At 45.7% G+C, this 20,342-nt stretch overlaps 1 protein-coding gene across 1 annotated transcript; it reads right to left on the reverse strand.

The window, feature by feature from the left end:
• Positions 1–513: 513 nt before the first annotated feature.
• LOC127301071 (probable xyloglucan glycosyltransferase 3) lies at positions 514–4,692 on the reverse strand. Its single transcript, XM_051331286.2, has 6 exons — positions 4,437–4,692; positions 3,177–4,311; positions 2,797–3,105; positions 1,830–2,120; positions 1,634–1,747; positions 514–1,547 (listed from the first exon to the last, which is right to left on the reverse strand). The coding sequence occupies exons 2-6, from the start codon at positions 4,011–4,013 to the stop codon at positions 831–833; spliced, it is 2,268 nt and encodes a 755-aa protein (XP_051187246.1). The 5' UTR covers positions 4,014–4,311; positions 4,437–4,692; the 3' UTR covers positions 514–830.
• Positions 4,693–20,342: the final 15,650 nt, after the last annotated feature.

Below are 20,342 nucleotides of genomic sequence, written 5' to 3' on the forward strand. Positions count from 1 at the left end.
GGCTAGGCTCGGCGGCGGTATGATCCGTTTTTACTGCTTTCCTTTTGTTTGGTCAAAGCGGCAGATTAAGCGGTGAAGGTGGGGCCCATCCACTAAGATTTGTTACATGTAAACCGGGAGACTGGAAACTGAACATGATAAGAGACCCCAAAAGAACAGGAAGAAGAGAAACTGACCGGCGAGCAGCCGGCGAGATCCGATTAAAATGCCAAAGAAAAAGGAAAGAACGGAAAAGATATGTGGACGTACGCTACAAATTTAACCATCTACACTGCCAAAATGATTACTTGGCATGGCTAAGGGAGTGCTAATTTGTTCAGCTTTTATATAGGGTATAATATGCACAACAAGTCATCGAGTTATAACACCGTGGGATTAAGAGAAAACAAAGAGTGCGTGTGTTTGACTGATTTTTTTTTGGCGACGGAACATGGAAACGACGAACATTTGTAAGCATATAATACAAGACTGATTTACCAATTCATTGATCATATGTAGTATCTGCTGATCAGATTGTGGAACACAAGAAGGCTCCGAGTATATAGTACTTTGTGGAAATTAATTAACAACCTGCATGCTTCCCCTAGCAACAGAGCACTAGCTAGCTAGCTAGAACAACACAAGCAAAGTTCATGTAACATAGACTCTTTGATCTCTGAACAAAAAAAAATTCAACAGCGTAAAAAAATTGAGAGAAAAATGCTAAAAATCCTTGTGGCCGGCCGGTTCGATCGGATATATGCATAGCCACGAATTGCGCCATGCATATGTGGCCTGGACGGACGTCGCCGTGCACTCGTGATCACTACTAGCTTTATTTGTCCAGGCCACTAGCTGACCTGCTCGCCGATGAGGTCGAGGCCGACGGCGAGGAACGTGACGCCCTGGAAGAGCAGGAAGTAGAAGTGCAGCCCCTGAGCCGAGAGCAGGCTGCGCGTGGCGGCGATGAGTAGGAGGGAGGCCAGTGCCAGCTCCTTCTTGAAGATCCGGTTCGGCGCCTTGGGCTGCTTGCTCATCTTCTTGGCCGGCGGCGACTTGGCCTCCTCCTCCTGCGCGTCGGCCTGCTGCAGCTGCAGGTCCTTCTTGTCGTGCTCGTGCATCTTGGCCCACGCCTCGAGCCCGCCTTCGGACACTCCGCGGACGAGCTTGGCTCCAGCTGGCCTGGCGAGGGTGTCGGCCTCCTCCGCCAGCGCGAACATGTCGGACTCCGACGAGGTCCTGCCGGCCTTCTTGGTGACAACCCACTCGTAGGAGCTCCCCATCTGGAACAGCCCAGACACCATGGCGTTGAACTTGGTGACGGACATGGTGTTCTCGAAGAGGAGGTACGGGATGATGAAGGGCACGGACTTGGGCGCCGGCAGGATGTTGAGCACCGACATGATCATGGGCACGTAGCAGATCACCCACACGGGAAGCTGCGCCTCCGGCACGAACATGGTGAGCGGCAGGATCACGCAGAAGAGCGTGAAGGAGTAGAAGGGCAGGATCATCTTCCTCAGAAGGAAGAAGAGCATCACCAGATTCGCCTTCTTCCAGAACGGGATCTACAGTTGAAGATGCATGCATGGTGTCAGAAGTCAGGATGGCAATTAATGGAGATGACCTTCTACTAATTAATTAATTAAATCACCTTGGACTTGAAGATGGCCGGGAGGCAGACGCGGAAGAGCTGCATTGGGCCGGAGTGCCACCGGTGCTGCTGCTTCCGGTAAGCCGTGTACGACTCCGGCAGCTCGCAGAGCACCTACGTACACAGATGCAACATTAAGTTATCATCTCTTCTTGAGAGCTATAGCTGTAGCTTTGACTGAAGATGCGGCCGGTACCTTGACGTCGTTGAGGTAGATGAACTTCCATCCTTGGAGGTGAGCGCGCACGGCGATATCCATGTCTTCCACGGTGGTGCGGTCCATCCAACCGCCGGAGTCCTCGAGGGCCTCGATGCGCCAGACGCCGGCGGTGCCATTGAAGCCGAAGAAGTTGAGGTAGACGCCGTTGACCTGCTGCTCGACCTCGAAGTGGAAGCACAGGTTGATGTTCTGCAGCCGGGTCAGCAGGTTCTCGTCCTTGTTCACGAAGATCCAACGCGCCTGCACCAGCGCAAGCTCCGGGTTTCCCTACGCGAGAATATCGATCAAAGTGTCAACCCAAAGCCGATCTACCTCTTTTTTTTAGGGTATAAGCCAATCTACCTTTGCTAGCTCTAGGTCAACGGCCAAATCTCAGATCGATTAACATTTGGATTCATATACCAACTTCTTCACAAACAAGTTAAAAAAAAATTCTCTTTGCTAACAGTACGCAGAAAAAAAAGCCTGTATTATTCAGTCTTCACTAACTGGCTACAAGAACGCTTTAATCGGATAAATCTGAGTACTCCACACACGACAATACATCATGCACGCATACTTGTTTTTGTTGTTACTGTATGCGTGCATTTTTTTTAACAGTATGCGTGCGCATACTTGTTTTTGTTGTTACTGTTGACAAATGCACTAAACAAGTAGATTACAGATCTCGGGCTTTTACTAGGCTCATGTACCGAGTTAATCTTGATCATTTGTATATCAATCTCGAGCTAATTTATAGGGAGAGGTGCATTCGAATATTTCTACTCGAACTTCAACACTATCCAGCTTATATTATAGTGCTTGACTATGAGTAACTACTAACTAGTGCCTAGCTAGCTTGCACCATCCATTGAGATTTGAAACTTGCAGAGTAGTATAATTTTACGGCCGGGGAAATTAAGATGGAGCCGATTGATCGACATGACTGAGTAATGTATAGTACCTTGAAGTGTGGGACAGTGAGCTTGAGGAAGTCCGGGTTGGGCTGGAAGTCAGCGTCAAAGAGGGCGACGAACTCATAGTCCTTGACGTACTCGCAGGCCATGGCGGACTTGAGGTTTCCGGCCTTGTACCCGGTGCGCGACAGTCGATGGCGGTAGATAATGTTCACCCCCTTCTGGCTCCACTTGGTGACTTCCGCCTTGATCAGCATCTGGCACGTCACGTCGTCCGAGTCGTCCAGCACCTGGATCAGCATCCGATCCCGTGGCCAGTCGATCTGACACACGTGCGAGATCGACGTCTCGTACACCTATACGTGCATGCATGTCAAGCTCTGATCTATAGTCCATGGAAATTGTCACGTACGTTAAGAACACTGACCTCTTTTTCGTTGCACATTGGCATCTGGACGAGGACCATGGGGTAGTAGGCGTCGAGGTCATCGGCGTCGCCGTCCTCGAGGTCGTCGGCGTTCTTGCTGAGGGCCTTGGTGGAGGCGGCCGGGAGGCGCGGCTTGAGGCCGCGGATCTTGATCCAGAAGCAGCCGAGGCACATGACGATGCGGTCCACAGACTGCACCATGAAGAGGACGATGCAGAAGCCCGAGAGCTTCTGGATGGCCCACGCGATGTAGTCGATGCGGAAGTCGAGCCACGCCACGTACGCGCCGTGGAGGAACCCCTGGATCTCCTTCCTCTCCGGCATGCGGAGGTTCTCCGGCAGGTGCCGGAGGTGCTCCGGAAGGTTCAGCAGGACGTGCTCGGGGAGCTGGCGGAGGTACTCCTCCGGCAGGTTCCGCGGGAAGTGCCACCCTTTCAGGTAGGCCACCGTCTCGAAGGCGAGCATGGCGAGGGAGAGCAGCAGGAACGCGCGGAGGAAGCGGAGCATGTGGCGGCCGCGGCCCGAGGCCTCGGCGTCGGGCTCCGCGTCGGCGTCGCGGCTCCGTCGCACGCGGCGGTTCACGGCGCCCATCAGGCCCCAGAACCCTCCGGCGATCCAGGCCACGCACCCGACGGCGCGGTGCGCGCGCAGGAGGAGCACCCACTTGAACTGCTTGGCGTTCTTGCGCCGAGCCTTCTCGGCGCTGTCCATGCCGGGGCCGTCGATCTCCACCAGGGAGTAGGGGTTGTCCATCTTCACCACCACCGGCGTGCCGTGCTCCTCCTTGCCGCCCCACCACGAAGACTCCGATGACACGTACGTGCTCGGAGGCGCCATTGCTGCTGCTGCTTATTCAGATCACTTGAGCAAACCGTTGCTCGATCGATCTGCTCAGCGCAAGCTCGCCTGGGCAACAGCGCCTTGTTTCTCGAACAGACCAAGAAGCCTAGCTCAGCGATGATGGGTTTTTGGAAGCGCAGCTGTTATGCTCGGTTCCAGCAACTCAGCATGTGAGGTTGCTTAAACCCACCGCTTCGCTCTTGGCCCTCCGAGATCTTGTGCTACTGATGTGATTCTGCTGCTGTGTCTGTCCCTTCGATTCTTAACCTCTCAGAATGATCAACTTATCACTCACCTATATAGATATATGAACAAACTACGTTTATTCTCTAATATGTATGAATAAATCGCAAGAATGCAATCAAAGACACATCTTTCAGAAAAATAAAGCTGCTATCCCCAGATCGATGAACAAGTTACCTTGAAACAACCTGATGAGAAAACAAATGGTGACTGAGCTTCAGATCCAAGGAAGGTTGGCTGCCTTGGAGGAGACAATGCACACACGCAAACACAATGGCACTCACACTCTGGTGTCTAGATCAGCTCACTTCAGTGGCTAGCTGGTTGAGCAGGATAGTAGAGATACAGTGGAGTTGTAGTAGTGAGTAGAGTGTAACCAACCAACTGCTACTGCTGTGTACCACAAGCTCCAGACTCTAGACTCCAGAGTGAGGCTTCATGTAGCACACTAGAAGGGTTTTATAGCCAAGTTGAAGATGCCGCACTAATTTAGCCAGCAACAGCTACTTTTTTTTTTTTTTTTTTGTTTCGAACGTTGTACTTGCAATAGCACGTATCACGTAGTAGCTTCAAGTTGACCTGATTTGGGCAATAATTTCAAGTGTAGTGATTTGACTTAAAAACTTGGAGGAATTGGGGAATCTGGCCAGCACCGTGTGCCTCGATCGAGTCCATGCCATGTGGGGTCTTTAAATGAATTCGGAATCTGGAGCCTGTTGAGCATGTGTACACACCAGTATAGTATTGCCATACTTGTACCCTGCTACTAAGCTCTATGCCCGTCTATAGTGTGAATTTAGCCGTTAAGAGACAGCTAATTTCTGTTTAATATACTCATAAGAAGCTTCATTGGAATTTGTCGGTGTCATGTGTTCTACTTGGGATCCTTTTGTCGGCGAGCTGGACTCGATCGGGCTTGGGTCAGGCTTACGACTGCCGAGCTCACGTTGTGCTAGAGTTAAATTTGGATCCTGTCTCCAATGGGCCACTAACAAAATTAGGCAATATAAACAGGAAATGATCGAATAATAGATCACCCTCTGGGACATAGCATGCGGTCAACCCCTTGATTAAGGACACGTAGCAGAAGGGCCATAGTCTTTCCTTGAGTTCATTCATTCTCAAGTACAACAAGAAGACTAACAAGAACACAAAGTCTCCCTCAAAAAAAAGTTAATTTTGCGAAGGAGGAAAAAGGGAGAAGGACACTATCGCGGGTGTTAATGTCAGAACTTGGAAACCACTTGCAATACTTTACCGCCCGTCCTATGTGATTTGCAAAGAAAATAATGAACATGTTATGCTAATTTTGTTGGCTATCCTCATGAATACATAGAATGGTATATTTGGGACTATATGACTCATTCAAAAATGATGCCCAAAAATCAAGACATTCATCATTTTAGGACCATGCTTCCGGTGGCAATAATGGTGCTCGATAGTGGAGCAACAAATCATATGACTAAAAGTAAGGAGATGATTGAGTAACATTTCAAAGATCTATCCAATAAGTCTTTCATCCTATTTGGAGATGATTCAATGTCTAAGGTAACATGGTTAGGCAAAGTGGTGAGCTCTCATGATACATCTATTCAGAATGCCCTACTTGTGTAATCCCTTCCATATATTTGATTTTCATATTGCAATTATCTCAATGTGGTTATGACATTGTTCTATGTTAAGCATGTGACCACCTTTAGGAGAAATTCTCTCAAAGTAGACTTTGTTAGACATGTAAAAGGAAAGTTGTACATGGTGGGTTTCTCTCAACTTTCGACTTGTGTAAGGACTAAAAATGATGTGGGATGGCTTTGGCACTGCCATTTAGCTCATGGTGATGTGTGCATTTTAGGAAATCAATATCATAAGAAGCATCCCTACAAGAATATCATAATTTCCAAGAGGCCATTGGAACTCCTTCAGTTTGGACCTATTTAGACCTCAGACATACGATAGTTTTAGTGGGAAGGTTTATTTATTGGTTATTCTAAATTATTATTGTATGTATATTTGGTGTATTTATTCAATTCGAAGGATGAATCCTAAGAAAACTTGATATCTTTTTTCCAATAAAACTTACTGTCAACATGCTACAAAATCCTGGCAAGGCTCGAAGTTAAAGAACTAGACCATGGAATAGTTCTTAAGTGACAAGGGAATCAAACAAAAAAAATCCTCTATCTAACCCCATTCAAAAAACTGGTGTAACAGATAGTTAGAAACACACACTCATGCATATTGCAAGAACTGCGAGGTGGAGTACAAGTCTCCTCACTTTTTTTGGGGTGAAGCCTTTTCCACTACATGGCATACCATGAATTGGCTCTATCTCCAAAAGATTAACAAGACCCTACGAGATCCAAAACGGGAAGATCCCAACTCAGTTACTTCTGGTTATTCGGTTGCAAGTGTTTCATATTAACAATAAACCTTGGTTAGCTAAATTTGAACATATATATATATATATATATATATATATATATATATATATATATATATATATATATATATTGCGATATATTTGCTCGATATGCCAAAAATTCCCACATTTATAGATCTACAAAGAAATTCACTTTATATATAGAAGAATCTTACAAGCTCGAATTTAATGAGGATAAGGACCCCCAAGTGGAGAAAATTTATAAAAGTTTTGTAGGTTATGAGTTTCCTTCTCAAATTATGAGGACAATGGGATTGGTTATATCCAAACCATTTGAAAGCCTCAAGATCAACAAGAAGGAGAAAGTTCTGCGCAAGTGCAACCTTCTTCCTCGACACAAGGGGAACACAATGACGAAGATCACCACTCTATCCAAGAACAAGCACTACAAGAAAAGTTGCCATGGTAGACGAATTTAATGTTGGGCCGTGGTTACTGATGCACCATCCCGACGATTTTTGCTCTCTCCGTGGTGCATGTCAAAACTTTTTTTTTTCTCGTTTTTGAGGCCATCAAGCACGACGGAAACGTGGAAAATGTCGCGTATGGTGGCCTGGGACGTGGTGCATGATGAATTCTCGGGTGCGCCGACCAAGTCAACGCAAATCCGCACTGCCCAGGGATGTAGAGTCTAGATGACAGTGTCTCTAGTGATGTTTTTTTCTTCGATCGCGCCATCTCGTTCACGTTCTCCGATCGAGCCATTTACGCTACTGGCTCATGGGTCCCACATGTCATCCTCTCTGAACGACAAATGTTTCTTTTCTTGGATTTTTTTCACCCCCTGATTTTTGGCTACTTATTTTTTCTTTTGATCCCGTGCCGTCTTAGAGACGTTGAGGATGCTGCTGCCTCATGGGTCCCGCATGTCATCCTCTCTAGACGATAAATTTTTTTTCTTGAAATTTTTTGACTCCCTTATTTTTGGCTACTTATTTTTTCTTTCGATCCCGTACCGCCTTGGAAACGTTGAGACCGCTCCTACAAAATGGGACCCATATGTCATCCTCTATGTACAATAAAAATTTCTTTTCTTGGATTTATTTTTGACCCCTAATTTCTGTCTACTTACCTTTTTCTTTCAATCCAGTGCCGCCTTGGAAACGTTGAGGACGTTGTTGGCTCATGGGTCCCACATGTCATCCTCTCTGAACGATTAATATTTATTTTCTTGGATTTTTTGACCCCCCTGACTTTTGGCTACTTTCTTTTTCTTTTGACCCCGTTCTGCCTTGAAAATGCTGAGGATGCTGTTGGCTCATGGGTCCCCCATGTCATCCTCTCTGAACGATAAATGTTTCTTTTCTTGGATTTTTTTGACCCCCTAATTTTTGGCTACTTTCTTTTTCTTTCGAACCCGTCCCGCCTTGGAAACGTTGAGACCGCTCCTGCAAAATGGCACCCATATGTCATCCTCTATGTACAATAAAAGTTCCATTTCTTGGATTTATTTTTGACACCCAATTTCTGGCTACTTTCCTTTTTTATTTCAATCCTCTGTCACCTTTGAAACGTTGAGGACACTGCTAACTCATGGGTCCCACATGCCAGCCTCTCTGAACGATAAACCTTTCATTTCTTGGATTTATTTTTGACCCCTAATTTATGGTTATTTGTCTTTTTCTTTCGATCGCCTGCCGCCTTTGAAACGTTGATGACGTTGCTGGCTCATGGATCCCACATGTCAGCCTCTATGAACGATAAACTTTTCCTTTCTTGGATTTTTTGACCCCTAATTTTTGGCTATTTGCCTTTCTCTTTCGATCCCATGCCGCCTTTGAAACGTTGAGGATGCTTCTGGCTCATGGGTCGCATATGTCAGCCTCTCTAAACGATAAGCCTTTCATTTCTTAGATTTATTTTTGACCCCTAATTTCTGGCTATTTGCCTCTTTTCGATCCCCTGTCGCCTTTGAAACATTGAGGATGTTGATGGCTCATGGATCCCACGTGTTAGCCTCTATGAATAATAAAAGTTTCCTTTGTTGGATTTATTTTTGACCCCTACTTTCTAGCTATTTGCCTTTTTCTTTCGATCCCCTGCCGCCTTTGAATCGTTGAGGCCGCTCCTGCAAAATGGGACCCGTATGTCATCCTCCCTGTACAATATACGTTTTCTTTCCTGGATTATTTTTGCCCCCGGGATTTCTTTGGATCCCCTGCCGCCTTGTTAAGGTTGAAGCGGCTGCTGGATCATGGGACCCGTATGCTAGCCTCTATGTGCAATAAACATTTTCTTTCTTGGATTTTTTTGGCCCCTTGATTTTTGTCTACATGGCTTTTTCTTTCGATCCCCTGCCGCCTTGTTAACGTTGAGGATGAAATGGGTCCCATATGTCAACCTCTCTGAACTATAAATGTTTCCTTTCTTGGATTTATTTTTAACCCCTAATTTCTGTTGGAAATATGCTCAAGAGACAATAATAAAGTGCTAATTTTGATATATTAGTGTTCATGATAAACGTTTACATCCCATGCTATAATTATATTATCGGAAACATTAATACTTGTGTGTTTTGTAAACATAAAAGAGTCCCTAGTAAGCCTCTTGTTAAGCTAGCTTGTTGATTAATAGATGATCATAGTTTCCTGATCATGAATATTGGATGTTATTAATAACAAGATCATGTCATTAGGATAATGATGTGATGGACACACACACACACATAGTAAGCATAGCATATGAGCAAGTCATTAAGTTCGTTTTGCTACAAGTTTTAAGATACATAGTAACATAATCCTTCGACCATGAGATCATGTTAATCACCTGCACTGGATGGATGCTTTGATGACATCAAACACTACTTCGTAATTGGGTCGTTATAAAGGTGGCGTTAAGTATTCAGAAAGTATGGGTTGAAGCGCATGGATCAGGAGTGGGATTTGTCCATCCAAATGACAGATATATTTACTTTGGGCCCTATCGGTGGAATGTCACACAATTAGCTTGCAAGCATGTGACTAGGTCACAAGGGGTGTCATATCACAGTACGAGTAAAGAGTACTTATCGGTAACGAGGTTGAACTAGGTATAGAGATACCGATGATCGAACCTCGGATAAGTAAAGTATCGCGCGATAAAGGGAATCAGTATTGTATGTTAATGGTTCTTTCGATCACGAAGTCATCGTTAAATATGTGGGAGCCGTTATGGATCTCCAGGTCCCGCTGTTTGTTATTGATTGAAGAGGTGTCTCGATCATGTCTGCATAGTTTACGAACCGTAGGGTGACACACTTAAGGTTCGATGTTGTTTAAATAGATATGGAATATGAATGGAGATCGAATATTGTTCGGACTCTCAGATGGGATCCAGGACATCACGAGGAGGTCCGGAATGATCCGGAGAATATTATTCATATATGGGAAGTCATATTCCAAGTTTGGGGATAGTCCGGTGAATTTTTGGAAGGTTCTAGAACTGTTAGTAAAATTTCACTATGGGGACTCTACCAGCCTAGCCGACCCACAAGGAGGGTAGGTGGAGTCCCTGGTTGGCTCCACCTCCTTGGCCAGCCACACCAAAAGGAAAGGGGAAAAGTCCCACCTCTAGTCCATCTTTTACTAGGTTTGACTTTTTGTATTATGGTAGGGTTTCAATAGGACTCCTAGAGGGAGTATGATTGAAACTTAGGGTTTTCCACCTATATAAAGGGGAGGGGCCGGCCACATCTTTGGCCGCACCAACCAAGGGCACCAAGGCTGGCACCTCAACCCCTCTCTCCCCAAACCCTAGCGCCACACTCCTCCACCTCTCTCCCGCACGGCGACGGTGAAGCCCTGCATGAGATCTCCACCACCAATGTCACCACGCCGTCATGCTTCCAGGATTCCGAGGAGGATATACTACTTCCTCTGCCCGCTGGAACGGGGAGAATGATGTCTTCATCAACACCATACGTGTGACCGAGTGTAGAGGTGCTGCCCAATTGCGGAACCGACGGGATCTTCTACTCGCTCCCGAGAGCGGCAAGTGATCAACTACATCAACCACGAGATCCATCTCGTTAAACGCTTAGCGATCTTCAATGGTATGTTGATCCCATCTCGTTGCTACCATCTAGTAGATTAGATCTTGGCTTGTTGTTCGTTCTTGCGGTAGGAAAATGTTTTGTTTTCTATGCTACGAACCCTACAGTGGTATCAGAGCCGTGTCTATGTGTAGATCTGTTGCACGAGTAGAACGCAATGGTTTTGTGGGCATTGATGCTCTTGTTGTCATTTGCTTTTCGTGTACTTTGCATCTTGCGGGATGGTGGGATGAAGCGGCCCGGGCTAACCTTACATGTCCGCGCACATGATACTTGCTCCATGCTTTTCATGCAACTTGTATTGCATAAGTGGCTTTGCGGGTGTCTGTCTCTCCCACCATAATTAAGATTCAATTTACAATCTGCACTTGACAACACTTGTATCAGCATTCTGGTTCTTGTTCCTAGGTAAGAACGGTTCTTATTCGAAAGCCCCAACCACGTAAAGCATGAAAAAAATAGAGGTGTCTAACTTGTTTTTTCACGGGCATGTGATTTGATATGGCCATTATGTGATTAGTTTTATATTTGATGTAAGATGATCCTTATTGTAATATGGCAACCGTCAGGAGCCTAATGGTTGTCTTTATGATTTCTTGACATGCGTTTCAATCACCATGTAATAGCTTTATTTCATTACTATAAGTTAGTAGTTGTAGTAGTTGCTATGGATGGTGGACAACCATGAAGTGGCGCCATGGGCCTTGGCGCAATGCTGGTGATGATGGCGATCATGCTCATGTGTTTTGGAGATGGAGATCAAAGGCACAAGAAGAAAAGGCCATATTTAATCACATTATCCATGCATGTGATGTTTATCCTTTTATGCATCTTATTTTGCTTAGATCGCGACAGTAGAATTATAAGATGATCCATCACATTAATATCAAGATAATAATTTTTTCTCCCCTCGTATGCACCATTGCAAAATTTCGTCTTTTTGAAGCATCCCGTGATGATTGGATGTGATAGACTCTACGTTCACATACAACGAGTGTAAGCCATGTTGCACACACGGAAATACTTGGGTTTGCTTGACGAGCCTAGCATGTACAAACATAGCCTCAGAACACAGGAAACCGAAAGGTTGAACACGAGTCATATAGATGATATGATCAACATCTTGATGTTCACCATTTAAACTACATCATCTCACGTGAAGATCAGACTTTGTGTAGTGAATTTGGATCGTGTGCCACTAAACAACTATGAGGGATGTTTAATTAAGTGGGAGTTCATTAGTAATTGAATTAAAACTTGAACTAATTATCTTGAACCTGGATTGTATTTTGAATTAATTTTGTAGAATTGGCATCCGTTATCTACCATGTGCTAGTCTTATAATTGAGATAAAGAAAACTGTTAAATTTGAAGGAACTTTACGGACTGGTACCGTATTGTTAAAGAATCAAGAAATGATTAAGTCCTATTGCAAACTTTCAGTAAATCTCAAATTGCTAATTCAAAGAGCAATGGTTTCAATTAGTACCTAAAAGTATCTTGTCTCCGTGAAACTTGATGTTCAAATCCGTTTGAAAAGTAAGGAGCTGAAAAGTTTGTTTTTAGAAATAAACGAGGTGAGATATATGTGATATCTAAGACCTTATTACAAGATGATAGAATATAATTTAGTGAGACCACATAAACTCATAAGTTTTATAGGAATGTATGAAGGTTGAAGACGCTAGGCGTCCCGATCCTCCAACTAGTTGGGCGCTAACGTTGACGTGGGCATTACCCTTCGGGTAACTGTTATTGCGCTATCCCATGCGGCCCAACTAGAGGCCCATGAAGACACTCGATGTTAAGGTGGGCCACTAGGTCGGTGCCGAAGGAGATTCCTTGAAGAACAAGACGAAGAAACGAAGAATACAAGGAAAGTCTAGGACTAGGACCCTTTGTAACCTAGTCGTACCCGGACAGACCTCTTGAGACCTGGCTCCCTATATAAGGGCCAGGAGAGGGGCTGCCAAGGACACACGCAATCTTAGAAATCATCGCCTCCATAAGTCTGGAGCTAGGTCCCTGCAGAACTTAGACTCTCGACGAGATCACAGCCGAAACCTTCGGCACCCCATTGTAACCCGATATTTTTCATAATCAAGATCAGACAGGCAGGACGTAAGAGTTTTACCTCATCGAGGGCCCCGAACCTGGGTAAATCGCTTTCCCCACTTGTTTGATAACCGATGTCTCGTGTCAGCCTACAGGATTCCATCTACCCTAAGCCCCAAACGGAGGGCATTGCCGAGGAGTACCCTCGACAATTGGCGCCGTCTGTGGGAACCCTGTTGGCACAAGATCCGTCATCGGCAGATCCAGCTATGTCGTCGGCAGCTTCGTCGATGCCGTCGGCATCGCCAAGCTCGGGGAGTCCGATCCGATTCGGTTCCTACGAGTTCACCCCGCACAACGACTCTTCCCGTTCAACTTTCTCGGGTCTGCAAGGAAACCTAGGTATGGCGTTCGGGAGCGTCCACTGTAACGTCAACGCAGAGGGAGTTCTTCGGTTGCTGGAGCCGTTCGTCCCTAGATCAGCAAGGAAATTGTCCCCACTGGCCGCAGGATCGATCATGTTGTTGTCGATTGATCTTTCAGCTGGCTTAACAGACTCGAGGAGTTCGTCTCCACCATCGACCCCTCGGTCGGTGTCTTCAATGTCGGTTGGATCCGATGATCCCATATCATCGGATATGACCTCGTACTACTGTCTGAACTGCGACACCAGACACGGATTGGGATCGAGTGACACACCGTTCATCTACAGCGCCAGATATTCGTCGGGAGAGGATAGCGTCGACAGCGTTGTCAAGACAACCACCTGGAAAACAGCGCGTCATCAAGTCTATGCTACCAATAACGCAGGAAACGCGGGGAACGGAGGAGTCGAAGGAGATCGCACCCCCCGCTCCAGCAGGCAGCACGACTTTGAAAATAGTGCCAGTAACAACAACAGCGATTACACCATCGCGGAGGAAGAATGGGCGGCAGCCCGGGCAGCTGTATTCAACAACACGCCACTTCCCGCCGAAACTTCGGTTGGAACCCTTAATGCGTATCGCTCTATCTTGGAGAAAAATCGGGAGCGACTATCGAATGAGCAGGCCACCCTCGAACGACGTCTGATAGCAGCATACCAATCTAGTGAACGGCGGAAGGGCTCAAGAGGAAGCGCGTCCCGAAGCAGCCAAGGCGCAGGAAAGCATCGATCAAGGTTGTCCCGACTTTTGGAGGATGATGCTAGAGAAATAACATCAAACCTATCCAAGTCCTTCATGACCACGGACACTGCGGGTATGTTAAGGCCAAAAACCGTTAAAGGAGCAACCGCCAACCTCGCGGCATACCTCATTAACCAACGACCTGAAGGTTCTATGGCTCAAGCCCATCGAGGTGCACTAGAAAGCCTGGCCATCCTGGGAGACAGTCTGGTTCCACGAAAGGAAAGATCCACGCTTCAAGCCAGCGGCTCGAAGCACCGTTCAAGGGACGCCCGAGACGAAATCACCCAGAGTAGAATCGACAAAGGCAGGCGACGGCGAGGCGCAAGGGAGGAGTACGATAGTGATGGCTCGGAAGAAAGCCATGAGTACGATAGCGAGATGAGGGGAGCTGATTGTTTAAGTTATAAGATCCGTGAGACAATGCCACCCAAAAGGCTCAAACCTACTCCTACTGATGCCGCTAAGTATGACGGGCAGCAGGAGCCGAGGTCTTGGATAGATGATTATCTGCAGACTGTGATCCTACACAAAGGAAATCAGATAGCAGCAATGCAGTGCTTGCAACTTTACCTGAAGGATTCGGCATGAGCCTGGTTGAGAGGCCCGCCGTAGGGTTCCATGAAGTCATGGGATGATCTGGTAGACGCTTTCATCAAAAACTTCCAAGCAACATACAAAAGGCATGTTGGGATCGAAGAATTACGGCATTGCCAGCAGAAGCCGAAGGAGTCGATGCGTGCATACATTGGGAGGTTCACTAAACTCCTGAACGCTGCCGAAGATATTTCCGTCGATAGAGCAATCGATGCCTTTAGCGATGGTATTCGACGTGAAACCTACATAGAGGAGCTTGGGCGCAAGAAGCCGAAGACCATAACGAAGTTAATGGAAATTGGCAATAGCTGGGCTGATGGCGAAGACAACGTGCGAAGGCCTCGACCACGCAGTGACGATGAAGACGATGATCAGCCGAGGCATGATTCGGGTGGTCGAATAGATCGTCGTAAGAAAAGGAAAGACTGCAGTTACGATGACAACAACTTGGTAGCCGCTGGATATTCTGATCGACGAGATGATCGGTATGACGATAGGCAAGACGATCGACAGGACGGAAATCGGAGTAATTCTGGGAACTGTGGCAACTATAAACCACGGCCTCAGAGGACCCCCGAGTTGCCCTTCGCTGAGTAGATAAACGTCCCTTGCTACCTACACGCGTACATCGATTCTAAAGACAACAATAAGAAATCAAGTCATCTCCTCAGAGAATGTCGACAGTTCATCGAGATGCAGAAGCTCATCCAGCAGCAGCAGCAGCCAATTCCACCACCACCGCCACCTCAGCACCAGGTTCAGCAGGTCCACCCTCACAACTCTAACGAGCCTTTTCCGCCACCACGTGGACAAATGAGTATGATTCATAGAACCGGTGTTTCGAGAAGGGAGATGATGAAGCTCACCTAAGAAATCAACCTGGCAGAAAGTATCATGGCTAATATTCCTGAATACATCGACTGGTCATCTCAGAGCATTCTGTTCAGCAGAGCAGATCACCCAATGACAATTCCAAAGCCAGGGCACGCTGCCTTAGTAGTCGAAGCGCAAATTGGAGGGTTTAAAATGAGCAAGGTCTTCATGGACGGTGGAAGCGGATTAAATCTGATATTCCTCGACACAATCAAAGACATGAGAATTACGACGAGGATGCTGGAAGAAACAAATACTTGTTTCCACGGGATTCTCCCCACCTTACCGGCGTACTCTCTTGGCAAAGTTTACTTGAACGTTGTCTTTGGGAAACCCGACAACTTCAGGAAGGAAAAGATCGAGTTTGAAGTAGTAAACTGGGAATCACAGTACCACGCTATAATCGGGAGATCAGGTATGCCAAGTTCATGGTTGTGCCACATTATGCGTACCTCAAGCTCAAGATGCCTGGGAACAATGGAACAAACATCACAGTCTATGGAAGTTTTTCACGCTCAGATAATTGTGATTGAGAGTTTCAGAGGATTGCTACCAAGTTTGGACTAAAGCAAGAACCTGACGACTTCCCTTCAAAATCGTTAGCACTCGATAAGAAGGAAGATGAACGCATCAAGAAAATGAAGAAGAAACCGGCTGATCTTGCTCTGGAAGCTTCGACAGTAAAACCTTCGGCAGCTAACGGCAAGACCATTATAGAAGAAAACAAAACTTCGGCACTCGCCGCAAGAACCCCTGATGAAACCAGTGACGCTTCCAAAGCCACTGGCACATCGGATAAGCTCGAAGATAAGAAGAACCCTCCTCTTGTTTAAAAGGATGGGTAGCATTAAATTTAGTTTTTTCTCTTTTCAATAGGGCCCTTTTAGCCCCTTAGTTCTCGCTTATTAATGAAGACTCAATTTTCGTTTCTTTGAAGTATTGCAGTAATTTGGGACACCCGAACAAAATCATCAAGAACTTTGTTCGTATACTACATCGAAGTTCGGTTTAATTGAAAATATGCCCAAAGATTGCACTCTAAAAAGCCTCTGAAATTACGGGTGCTATGATGCAAAATTGACAGGAATCTTGCTTTTTATCCTTCGCTACAGATGCCTCAAAGAGTGCCGCAGATAGCAAGGATCATGAAACACGTACGGAAATGACCCATGTCCGGTACTTTAAACTACAGAAGTACTAAAGAGCGACGGAGTCATCGGCAGATCTAGTTCCACCGATTCATTCAGGAGCTACTGTCAAGTCATGCATCGGTCGAAAGAAAAGTTGCACATACAACAGGTTTAGCAAAACCTGCAACACGAGCTGATCACTCAAATAATTTGCTACCGACAAACATACGTAAAACGAGTAATTAAAATTTACTCCTTCAAATTTTGCCAACGGCATTACCAAAAAGGAGGTACATATATACACATGCCGATAAATTAGTTTGACCTTAATCATCCGAACATTCAGATGCAGCAAGTATCGGGGCATTTTCTTTTAACAGGAGTATTTTCTGAACTATTCCTGCGGAGCCTCCACTTCCTCGACTGCTATTGAGGATCCTTCAAGCCTTTCGATAACAATGGCGGCAGGAACTTCCACCTTCGGGTAAAGCGGCCCTAAGTCACCAACAATGTTGGCAATTGTCATCAAATCTGCCGAGGGATGACGTACAAGAACAAGGGCAAATGCAGCTTTAGCTCCTGTGATAAGTTGTGCTCGAATCAAGCTTCGAATCTTCCTAGTATTACTGAATTCTGACATTAAAGTCAACAACGTGGGAGGAACCACGTTCAAAGGGAACATTGTCTTCCAGATTATTCTCAATCCTTTATAGCACTTGTCGAAGAATCGGTGGACCTGTTGAACCCGATCTTGGAACTTCGTGACAGTGGAAGCCTTTGATTGGTTCTTCCAGAAAACCTCATCTAAAGATGATAGTTGAGTCAACGCATTTACGCGCTCATGGATACACTTATTTTCCTCAGCTGGGTTCAAAGCTATGACTAGAAGGAGAAACGAAGGAAGATGAGAAGACACCTTTTATGAAAGATAAGGAGCAGGAAGTTAAGAGCACTTACAGTTCAAACTTTCTGTGGCTCTATGTAATTCAGCAAGGGCATATCGTTCTGCGTCAGCCGCCAGTTCGTTCTTCTTCTTGATAATAGCAGCCAAAGCATAAGTGCTGCGCATATCCTTCTCCATCTGAGCAATTCGATCCTTCATGCGTTGGAGTCGATCATTCTCAGAACAAGCACCCGAAGAGTCATCGGTAAACGAAGGCACAGGAAAAACCTGCAAAAGGTTATTAAGAAGCGTGATGGATTATATGGGTTCAACACTGGAATTTACTCCCATAGGGAGCATGCAAATAAAAGTGTTATAACAAGAGGGTACTGGCATTATTGCCAGTACGAAATTTGTTACAATCACAGAGGTCTTATGACGGGAAATTGTTTCAATCAAACAGGGTTACAAAAATGAAGTCAAGGAGCTTGGGTTTGGTTTGACAAGCTTGGTCCAATGGACGATTTCTTTGCTGAGACCAACTCAAGAAGCTGGCGAGCAGACTTAAGCGCTGGGGTTTTAAAGTCACCCAAGTCAACAAATCGCCCATGTTGGTCCTTCGGCAGCTCCTTGGACGTTTCTTCGATATTGGCTTTGAAACCGTGACCTATCATAAGCTAAAAAGCTAGGAGGGCACCATAGGTGCGCGAAGTACATTTGAATACCTCGATAACCTCCTTCGTGTTGATGGCAAAATCATCGATCTTCTGTCCCAAAGTCTTGTTCTGGTCAATCTTGGGAAAGATCATTGAGTGCATCCTCGCCATGGCTCCCTTACCCTTCTGGAGAAGGTCCTGAACAAGCTTGTGAGACTCAAGGGTCAGTGACAAAGCATTTGCCGGAGAATTGTTCGGGAGTTTGTCCAAAGCTTCAGCAGGGATGTCGGCAGCTTCTGCAAGGAACGAAAAGGAAGAGTTCACTAACTAAAAATTGAATCAATAAAGCAAAAATAAAAAAGAAAGCCAAATGAGAATTACTGAGCAAGGCCAAAGAAGATTGGCGATGAAGATCATCCTTTTCGATCATCCGAGCTTCGGCATCAAGCCTGGATGTTTCTTCGTCCTTCAGCTTCCTCTTCAGCTCCTCGAGTTCATCCTTTAAGGAATCGACCTCCTGGCGTGCCTCGGCAGCAATTTTTGTTACGCCCTCCAACTTTGAAGAAGAAGACTTGACCTCGTTTTGTAGCCTGGCCTTGTCAACTTCAAGAGAAGTATATTGGGAGGCGAAGGCCTCCAATGAAGAGATAACGGCTCGCAAATCCTGGCGAAATAAGAAAAGATGATTATTATTAAACGGAGAATTAACCGTCAGGAAGTTTTAAAGACCCACTCGGGAGCTACCAGAGATGTATATATTATCGAAGCAGAAAATGCTTACAGGTTTATCAGGAGGAGAAGTCGTAGCTGCGGCAGCCAAAGGGATCTCCTTCCCTTTGGAGAGGGAAGAAGCTGTCGAAATTTGAGCCGCGGGGGCTGTAGCAGGAGTCGAAGCCTCGGAGGCTGCTGGATTCGGCTTGTTGGTGCAAGTTTTAGCCTTCTTGGATGGAGGTTCGATGAAACCCTCTTCACTACAAGAGTGAGAAACTGACAAAGAGAAAATCGAATACAGATGGACATCATGAGAATCTAATTTTAGAGAAAGCAGTAAGGACTTACAAATCATAAAGATCGTCTTCGTCGGCAAAGCCACCGGATGATCTCTTTGAGGGCAGCGCGTCGGCCTTCTCCGTAGCTACATCAATAAAGGCAGCATGATCAGCGTCGTCATCATGGATCGACCCCGCTGTATCACTTATATCATCGGCAGGGGATTGACGATCGATGAAAGATGCTTCAGGATTCATTGGATCATCAGAGCAAGTACAATAAAGCTGAGTCAGCAGGCTATAAGGATTTAAATATAGTATTTGTGCTTAGTTGGAAGGGAGAGAAGAGGAGAGAGAAGGTAAGTGGGTTCTCATGCAAGAGCCAGCTATATCACGTGCTCCTAGGCAGCTTGTGAGAGTGAAAGGTGGGTCATGTATAGATAAAGTAGTACATTGTTATAGCCAATTATTGTACATGTCAACTACATATTAGCTATAGATGACATGGCACCTTGCTTATAGCTAGCAGCTGACTATACTATTGAACTTGCTCTCATGTTCATCTTCTGGGTTTGCATTTCCTTCAGCATGGGATTCTACAGGGACTGAAGAACCCCTTTTCTCAGAAGCATCGTTCGACAGGTCTTGCAATCGTTCGGGAGCTATAGGGATCTGTCGAAGTAATCAAGTAAGAATAATGAAAATTGAAAAGATCGAAAGAAACAGGTGAACGAGAACACGAAGGAAAAGATTTACCTCGACTGGTAGGTGGTCAGCATCAAATGGCGGTTGGGGAGATATCAGTGGGATTGAGTCTACTTAGCTAAAAAGAGTGAGGCGCCAGACTTCATCAAGCAGCTCCTTCTCAGATAACTCAACAACATTTACTCTGGTCTCATCCTTGGGGCCCGAATAAAACCACATCAGATGGGCGCTAGACATGATTGGCTTAACTCGACGCTTTAAGAACACAACAGCTACCTCAGTACCTATCGTAGTCTGGCCGTCGGATTCTTTGATCCGAAGGAATTTCTCGAATAATCTATCGACTATTGGTTTTTCATCGGGTGAAAGGATATTTTTCCAAGACTTCTTAGGCTCGGCTTCTAGAACATCGGAGAATTGGGGGAGCTGGGTGTCAGTTGCTGATGAATCTCTGATATAAAAACACTTTAGCCTCCATCCTTGAACGGACTCTATCATTGGAAAGTTGAAGTAGTTAACTTCTTTACGGACGACAAACCCAACTCCACCAATGACGAAA

The sequence above is a fragment of the Lolium perenne genome, chromosome 7 (genome assembly GCF_019359855.2).
Source record: "Lolium perenne isolate Kyuss_39 chromosome 7, Kyuss_2.0, whole genome shotgun sequence".
Classification (NCBI taxonomy): domain Eukaryota; kingdom Viridiplantae; phylum Streptophyta; class Magnoliopsida; order Poales; family Poaceae; genus Lolium; species Lolium perenne.

Coding starts and splice junctions, on each gene's coding strand:
- LOC127301071 (XM_051331286.2), bottom strand. CDS start 4,013: ATGGCGCCTCCGAGCACGTACGTGTCATCGGAGTCTTCGTGGTGGGGC. Junction 3,106..3,176: donor CAATGTGCAACGAAAAAGAG/GTCAGTGTTCTT, acceptor ATGCACGTATAG/GTGTACGAGACGTCGATCTC. Junction 1,548..1,633: donor CGGCCATCTTCAAGTCCAAG/GTGATTTAATTA, acceptor CTTCAACTGTAG/ATCCCGTTCTGGAAGAAGGC.